At 38.5% G+C, this 8,765-nt stretch overlaps 2 protein-coding genes across 2 annotated transcripts in view; one reads left to right on the top strand and one right to left on the bottom strand.

Moving 5' to 3' along the window:
* Positions 1–432: 432 nt before the first annotated feature.
* On the bottom strand, positions 433–5,330 carry cts12 (cathepsin 12). The gene is made up of 8 exons (XM_037674874.1): positions 5,300–5,330; positions 4,058–4,203; positions 3,850–3,969; positions 3,576–3,740; positions 3,268–3,489; positions 938–1,106; positions 709–814; positions 433–613 (listed from the first exon to the last, which is right to left on the bottom strand). The coding sequence occupies exons 1-8, from the start codon at positions 5,328–5,330 to the stop codon at positions 514–516; spliced, it is 1,059 nt and encodes a 352-aa protein (XP_037530802.1). The 3' UTR covers positions 433–513.
* A 1,336-nt stretch (positions 5,331–6,666) lies between these two features.
* Positions 6,667–8,765, top strand: part of ankrd29 (ankyrin repeat domain 29) — a 17,453-nt gene continuing 15,354 nt past the window's right edge. Inside the window, exon 1 of the mRNA XM_037674873.1 lies at positions 6,667–6,722. Coding sequence (XP_037530801.1) covers positions 6,711–6,722 — 12 coding nt within the window. The 5' untranslated portion in view covers positions 6,667–6,710. The remainder of the gene's footprint in view (positions 6,723–8,765) is intronic.

Genomic DNA, 8,765 nt, shown 5'->3' with positions numbered 1-8,765 from the left:
CACAATCCAGAAGTGGCCCACAGGTCACCACCACTAGATAGTCCTGGTCTGTATTGTATTTTCTTTATAAATGTCTTGATTCTCTGCAAGTTACATGCTGATTTATGATTAAATGCTTCACAAGTAGATATAATTTCAGGCAAAATGATTTTATTTTTAATATTAAAGCCATGGCTGACAAAAACCTGTCATCTCATTGTTTCAGTCTTTGAATGAACAATTTAGTTATTTTTATTTTGATAACCAGGTGTTCTTAATTTTAATCAGTCAAGAAGGTGTCATTACTTTAGTGCAAAGTTACACAGTCTAACTTTATTGATGAGTTTTATAAATATGTAAAACTTTCAACATCGACCTCTTAAAACTTGTGTTTTACATCCCTGAGAGTTTATTGCAAAAGGCTGATGCAATCTTTTTCCAAACATCGATCCACCCTGACAGATAAGTTCAGAAACCATGATAAAAGATGACTTGTGTTGTAGCGCTGATTAAAGTTTTCTTAAGCCATGAACTCTATAAAACTGGGTACAATGCGTAGCTTGCAATCCCACAGGCGTTCCTGCCGTCCCGGATCATTCTCATGTAACCACCTTCACCCCAGCTGCTTCCCCAGCTACAAGAAGAAATCAGAAATTCAGAAATCTATAAGTGCAGTAAAGCTTTATGATGAAAACAGTGGCGTTACTGTTTTGTCTTATCTGTGCAGACCTGTTTTTGATGATCCAGTAGTCCTGGCCGTCTTCTGAGCCATATCCAACCAGTAGCACTGCATGACTCAGATGGTTTGGGTTACAGGAGGGCTCTTCATAAATTCCTGTGAAGAAATTTCAAAGCAACACTGCATGTGAACAAGGTTCATATTTTACTAAGATTATTTCACGTGTGAAAATTCATCGATAGAAACTTCTCATCTCAAAACAACATTTGAACTGATAACCTGTGCTATAAAACAGGAAACTTGAGTGATCAGCATCTACAGCCACGGTGATTGGGCCGATAGTCGCCACAGCGTCAGCCAGAGCCTGCTCGTCTCCTTGGGGAATGAACCGGTAGTCTCTGATGTGAGCAACTGCCAGCCTGCTGTCATAAAAACAAGGCTGTGTGTCCTGTTGAGAGAAATCATAGTTAGTGGTGGGCTGAATGCAGAATCACTCTCCCTTCATCATGACTGAGCAGTGGTCTGGAACCTTTGCAATAAAAAGAGCCATTTTTCCACTTTTATTACTAATTATGTGTCCAGAGCTGCAAAACCTGTTACAACTGTGTACTGTCAACAGGTGGCAATACAAGTTGGTTGGAGATGGCTCTTCCAGCCAGTAGGGTGATATTATAAAGTGAAAAATGACTATCATTTTTAACTATCATTAACATTTATTGATATTTTTACATTTTAATTCAAACCAGTTCCATTTATTTATATAGCGCCAATTCACAACAAAGTTGTCTCAGGGCACTGAACAGAAACATTCACATACATAGAAAAGCCAATTAGTGAAATTCTCTAATACAAAAGGAAAGACCATATTCATGTAAAGAAAAATAAAATATATAATTTTTAACAATTTTATAAGAATCAAAACACTGAACTCTACAGGCCTATGTGAGTTCTTGTAATTGTTAAAGAATTAAGTATCCTACTTAAAGCATAAAGGTAAAGACACTATAAAATTAAGCCAGTTTGTTGGATATCCAGTTACATTTTTAAATTAAAACTAGAGAAACTGCATTTCCTATGAAAATGCAGTGTGAATGCTTATTGCAGACAAACTTGCTGGAAAACAGCTGAAATTGGCTAAAAACATGCTTAAATGTAGCTGAAATGGAAGAACAAACCAAAATTAGCAGAATAAAGCAGAAAGAACAATTTTTTGTTGAATTAGGTTTAAATAACTTGGACTTTGACTTTGAAATAAGCAGAAATTAGCAGAAAAATTAGAAAATTAGCTAAAAGAAAGCTGAAATTAGCTAAACGTATACGAAAAGTAGCTGAAAAGCAGAGAGAAGCTACAGGAAGAAAATGGAAAGAGCTGAAATGAGCTAAAAAATGTGGAATGAGCTGAAAAAGATAAAAATCAGCATAAAACAGCTAAATAGTAGCTGAAATAGCAGAAAATGCTGAAATTATAAGAACAAAGATAAAAGGAGCATAACAAGCTGAAATGAGCATAAGGAAGTTAATAGGTTGAATGTAGCAAAAATTACAAAGAAAAAATTGAATTCATCTGAAAACAATTGTAATTAGCTAAACATGCTAAGAAAAAGGTAGCTGAAAAGAAAGAACAAGCTTAAATAAGGAGAAGAAAGCAGAAAACACATGTTTGCTGAAAGAAGCAGAAATGAGTACAAAAACGTGGAAATTATCTGAAAAAAGCTGAAATTAGCAACAACAAAAAAAAACAGCTGAAGAGTAGCTCAAAAATGCAGAAAAAAACTGAAATTACCAGAAGAAAGTGGAAAGAGCACAGTTTTCCCCAATTAGGCTGAAAGAAACAAAAATGAGCACAAGAAGTGGAAACTATGTGAAAAAAACTGAAATTAGGGGAAAAAACGCTGAAAGCCAAAAGAAGCTTAAATTTAATAGAAGGAAGTGGAGAGAGCACATTTCTGCTGAATTAGGCTGAAAAAAGTTTAAATGAGTGCCAAAAATTTGGCATTGGCAGGTAATGCCATAATCAGCACAAAACAGCTAAATAGTAGCTGAAATAGCAGGAAAAGTTGAAACTTGCAGAAATAAGTTTAAAGGAGCACAAACTGAAATTAGTAGAGCGAAGTTAGAAGAAGCACAAAAATGTTGTAGTTAGCAGAAATAATCTGAAAGGAGCACAAAACAGCTGAAAAATCCTAAAATTAGCTGAAAAAAGCTGAATAATTTTGTTTACTTTTACTTTGTTTGCTTTTTTGTGTGTTTAGTGTCATCAAATATTCCTTCTCAGCAACTTGTCTTAAATATATTCCAAAACATTCTGGAGAGAAAGATCAAGCTGTGAGACTGGAAGTCGACTTAAAGTGGCTAACAAACTGCTAGCATGATGTAGTCCACATGGTTTACGCTGTGTATTTGTACTATTATTCACATATTTGAAAATGACAGGAAATCTGCTAAATCTAGTCATTTTCATTGTTGGCAATAATTTAAATAATATTCAGTTTTATGTTAGTTTTGGTCAAAGCCTGAAAGAGCCCCCGCAGAGGTACCAAAGAGCCACATGTGGCTCCAGAACCGCAGGTTGTAGACCCCTGTGATGGAGCCTTCAGACTGAGCCTCACCACTGAGGTGTATGGGTAGCTGTCTGTCGCCTGCAGCCCGTTGTTGACCACATAGTCGTAGGCATTGGCCATCCAGGCACCGCTGCACCCGTGAGTACCGTACGGTTTGGAGCAGTCCACCAGGTTTTGCTCACTCAAGGACACAAGCTGACCTGTTTTCTTGTACAGTTGTCCTTCTATGGCTCCTGTGGTGCTGAAAGCCCAGCATGAGCCACAGTAACCCTGTAAAACAAGTCCAAACACATATCTAGTTAAAATCTAATCTAAACGAGATCTAATCAAAAATAAAGTCTATTTTAAATTCTTACTTGGTCTTTAACCTCAGTAACATAGCCCTGGTTCCTGTAGTCAACAAGCCGAGCATCTAACTTCTTGGCATTGTATCGCAGTCTTCGGGCAGAAACTTCCCTTCCTCTCTGGACGAACTGGGCATTGATCATGGCTCCCTGCAATACTTGGTACTCCTGTCTTGTCTATAAACAAAGAACAGATTGTGCCTTGAGTTTTCATCATAGCAGTGGTTCAGCTTTGTCTAAAGTTGTTGCTGTTGAATCAACGACGGAACAAAACGCCAATTCTTACAAGGTCTCCATATTTATTCATGACCATAGTAAATGACCTCCTGCCCATGAGAAACCCTTGATTGTGGTCTTCAATCTTCTGGTTGTTGTCCTCCCAGATGGCCCTCCTCTGCATGTCGTCCTGCATACAAACACATCGAGCACATTGAAGGAAGAGTTCAAGCGCACACACACTTTATGATGCCGTTCAACTGCAGGGTCTGGCTCACTAGTTCATCGTAGCTTATGCCATGGGTGCTTTTCCAGATCTCCCACTCGGTGAGGACCACCTCGTCTGACTCTGACAGCACGTGCTGCATGCCACACAACAGCATGGAGAGCAGGGCCGCTCTCAGCAGAAAGCTGGCCTGATGAGCTACAAGAACAGGAGCATCAAAGATCAGTCACATTTTCTCCATATTTGTAGGCTGCGTCATAAAAGTTGTAGCATTTCTCTGACAAATCACAATATGTGGCTTGATTGGAAGTACTGTTCCTTGACTTTTAGTAGCAGTGGACAAATGTTTAAATAAAAAATTATAAATTAATTTTAAAAATCTACAGAAAAAGCAAGGACTATGGTTAAATGAGAAACCCTTTGGAGCCATATAGCTCAGACTTACTGAACTCCTTCTTTCTGCTTTTCTCTCTTCAGGGGTCGCCACAGTGAGTCCTCCTCCTCCATGTCTCTCTGTCCTCACTCCAGCTACCTCCATGTCCTCTCTAACTGCAGCTTTGTCTTTCTCCTGGCAGCCACATTCCTAACATCCTTCTACCAACACTGTCCCTCCTCTGGACATGTCCAAACCATCTCAGTCTGGTCTCTCTAACTTCATCTCCCAGTTGTTCAACCTGTGCTGTACCTCTGATGATCTCATTCCTAATCTTATCCATCCTTGTCACTCCCAAGGAGAACTTCAGCATCTTCATTTCTGCTACTTCCAGTTCTGTCTCCTGTCTTTTTGGTCAGACGTACTTCACAGGAGAAAAATCATTCCAAGTTTAAACAAGTTTCAGGAGGTTGGACGTCACATGACTGAACAGGCTTCATGATGTCTTGAATGGTGTTGACACAATCACTTTTGGGTTTTTTATTGAGAGACCAAAGAATGTTCAACTTTAGAGTGTAATGGTGTCACACCCTCTAATTTTTAAGTTGTCTTAGTGTTCCAAAATATTTGCAAACAAACTCTTCTTACTCCCACAAACTTACCACTTTTTATACAATCTATGCATCAAAACAAACGATTTTTTTCCTTCCACCCATTGTGTCTCTCACTTCTATAGCGTTTTTTTATCTCAAATTTCAGCAGAGTGAATGGTCTTTTTGCCTTATATAGCCTACATAATACACAGTAATCTTGGTTTTCTTTACACTCCTTATACAGTTATTCATTAGACCATTTGTATTTTTGCTTAAATATATGTTAAACGTAAAATCCATATTAAATAAAGCATCCTTGCATGCTTACCTGCGCAGATCTGAGCCTGTTTTGTTCCCATTTTCTGAGGACTCTCCAACAGTGACGCAGTATCAGACTATCAGCCCTCCTTATAAAGCTTCCTGGTAAGTACATGTTTCAAATGTACTTTTACTCAATCCCCAAATCATCACCTTTACTAGCACCTGAGAGGGGCTTTAGTCAACAAAAATAAGTTGCTTTCCCAGCTCCAACTCTGCAATCCTGCAGTTATCACTTGGAAACAGCTAAAGCTGCAATATAGTAAATCCTTCAAACATCGGTTTATAACTAAGAACAACACCTGCCACAAACAGCAGACAGAATAACATTACTTATGAGCCAATATGTTTATGTGAAGTTACACTTTGTGTGTGTACAGTTTGGCATTCAAAATAACTAAAGATCATACTACACAGTATCTGCAGTGAAAGTAGTACATTTGAATCATTCCATAATTCTGACACATTGATGTGCAGAGAAGATTTCACTGTTATAACCTTCATGTTTGATTGTTTTATACTCTGCTGTGTAATATTACGTGAATGTGAGAGTAGAGACTGGCTCTTCATGAGGTTTGTGATAAATGTGAATAATTGTGTAAATGTTCATGTTCGATGAGTTCCACATATTAAAAAATTCAAGGTTTTTAAATATTTTGATACAAAATATCGAATTTCTGAATTGTGTTATTTTGATTTGAACAACAAGAGAATAAACTGCTACAACATTTAGGTTTTACTAGAAGAGAGACAAAAGCAATAATTACCACTGGTGTTTAATAATGAATAGAGTTATATGACCACATGCACTGAATTATTAATAATATTATCATCATTCGTTGCTTTATTTCATTTAGGTTACACGGTCATTTGAATTGTGTGGCATATAATTAAAGTTTAAAGGAGCAATAATTACGCAAGAAAAGCTAGTTTATTCTGCTCAGTACAGTCAAACAAAATTCATTAATTACTTAAACTGGTGCCTTCAAAGGAACACCAAAATGGTCAAATTTAAATAAATAAATAAAACAATATGAAATAAAAACATGTTGTATATTAATAGGCACATTTAAAAATATATATTTTTGTCATAATAATGAGCTTAGATACTTGTGTCATAATTTATTTATTTAATTTTGACCATTTTGGTGTTCCACACCTTACACAGCAGAAGGATATTGCTTTAAACGCGGTCTTGCGCGGGTTACCCGGGCTCGGCTGCGCCCCCTGGTGGCCGGGAGGCCTCCGTGCAGCTCCCACTGCGGAGGATGAGCTCAGCAGACTGCTGGCTGTTATTATGTCCGCCAAAGAGGCAACACCCAAACAGAGTGCGGTCAAAACAGGCAAACTGCGCTCAGCTCAGCGTCTGATGAACAAGAGCGCCGGAAGGACGACCATGAGTCACGAATGAGGTCTGCAGAATGTCTTTCAAGGTAAACCAGCTTTCTCCATCCATCATGGTCCGTGCACGCGACCTGACAGGAGGAGGAGGAGGAGGAGGGCGCTTCGTCACCATCACGGTGCAGCAGCTCGTGTCAGGGTTTGTTATGTTGCGTGTAAATGAAGCGCACAAACAGTCGAGCTGACGTCAAACCGGCTGGTTATTGACTTTGGAGATGCGCGTGTGTGCGCGCGCTCATGCGCGTTTTAAGGTATCAAATAGCTCTCGGTTCATACAATTGCAAGTTGCACGTGGGTATTTCGTGCAAGTGCTGGTTTGTTCTAAAGTGACATGGAGACAATCAATAGAACTGTAATTGGATCTAAAATAAATCTGTTAATTTTTGGTTAAATGTAACTTTAATTATTAGTTCTGGATAAATAAACAGAACTTAATTGGATTAATTAATGTTCTACAGATGTTAAGACCTGATCCTGTTACAGCTTTAAATGGATTCTATGGAAAACTAATGATCTACCTGTTGAAGTCTCTTTAGCTTTTTGCACGACCTCATTTTGAATAATTAAAGTTTAATTCTGACAGCACTAAACATCGGGTGTTAATTTAAAAACAAATCTAAACATTGCTCATTGCCTCAAGATTCTGTTTAAGAGTCTGTCCTATTGTATTTTGGGAACCAGATTCTGTGCATTAGGACTGAGACAGAGGGAGAAGAGGAAGGTCAAGACTGAGGGTTGAAACTCTAAATGTGGAGACAATGACAGGCAAAGATAGCTGGCTGACATGATGCAGAGAAGGAAGGTAGATGTTACCAACTGTGCCACCGTGTTTCTGTTTAAACAGATGTATACAGTAATCCCTCACTACTTTGCGGTTCATTTTTCGTGGATTCCCTCCATCGCGTTTTTTCAAAGTAAGACTGGACATGACACACAATTGACTGATTGATGGATGAGCCAAACGATAAGCATAGGATTTTTATTTAAAATTAATTATCTTAAATTGTTTAGCACCTGCTGCACATTTGTGCAGCCCACACTGCAGTAGAAACTTCCTTCCTCCTCTGTCATCTCTGTTCTGCAGTGGAGAAGTGGGTGTGGCCAAGAGCGCAGAGAGCTGCTGTGGCAGAGAGCTGAAATCATGACATTCTGTGCTCTTTTAGAATGTTTAACGTTTAGAAACATTGTTTTGAATATTGCAAGAGTTTGAGAAGGGTTTAAAATGCCTTAATATATACATTTATATAAATACTATACAAACCGGATTCCAAAAAAGTTGGGACACTAAACAAATTGTGAATAAAAACTGACTGCAATGATGTGGAGATGGCAAATGTCAATATTTTATTCGTAATATAACATAGATGACAGATCAAAAGTTTAATCTGAGTCAATGTAACATTTTAAAGGAAAAATATGTTGATTCAAAATTTCAGTGTCAACAAATCCCAAAAAAGTTGGGACAAGTAGCAATAAGTGGCTGGAAAAGGGAAATTGAGCATATAACGAACAGCTGGAAGACCAATTAACACTAATTAGGTCAGTTGACAACATGATTGGGTATAAAAAGAGCTTCTCAGAGTGTCAGTGTCTCTCAGAAGCCAAGATGGTAAGAGGATCACCAATTCCACCATTGTTGCGCAGAAAGATAGTGCAGCAATACCAGAACGGTGTTACCCAGCGTAAAATAGCAAAGACTTTTAAGTTATCATCATCAACCGTGCATAACATCATAAAAAGATTCAGAGAATCTGGAACAATCGCTGTGCGTAAGGGTCAAGGCCGTAAAACTCTACTGGATGCTCGTGATCTCCGGGCCCTTAAACGTCACTGCACCTCAAACAGGAATGCCACTGTCAAGGAAATAACAGAATGGGCTCAGGAATACTTCCAGAAAGTATTGTCAGTGAACACAATCCACCGTGCCATCTGCCGTTGCCCGCTGAAACTCTACAGTGCAAAGAGGAAGCCATTTCTAAGCAAGCTCCACAAGCTCAGACGTTTGCACTGGGCCAGGGGTCATTTAAAATGGAGTGTGGCAAAATGGAAGACTGTTCTGTGGTCAGATGAGTCAC

This window comes from Nematolebias whitei, chromosome 3, assembly GCF_014905685.2.
Source record: "Nematolebias whitei isolate Nwh7 chromosome 3, NemWhi1, whole genome shotgun sequence".
In the NCBI taxonomy this organism is placed as follows: domain Eukaryota; kingdom Metazoa; phylum Chordata; class Actinopteri; order Cyprinodontiformes; family Rivulidae; genus Nematolebias; species Nematolebias whitei.
This window is presented reverse-complemented; position numbering and strand designations above follow the sequence as displayed.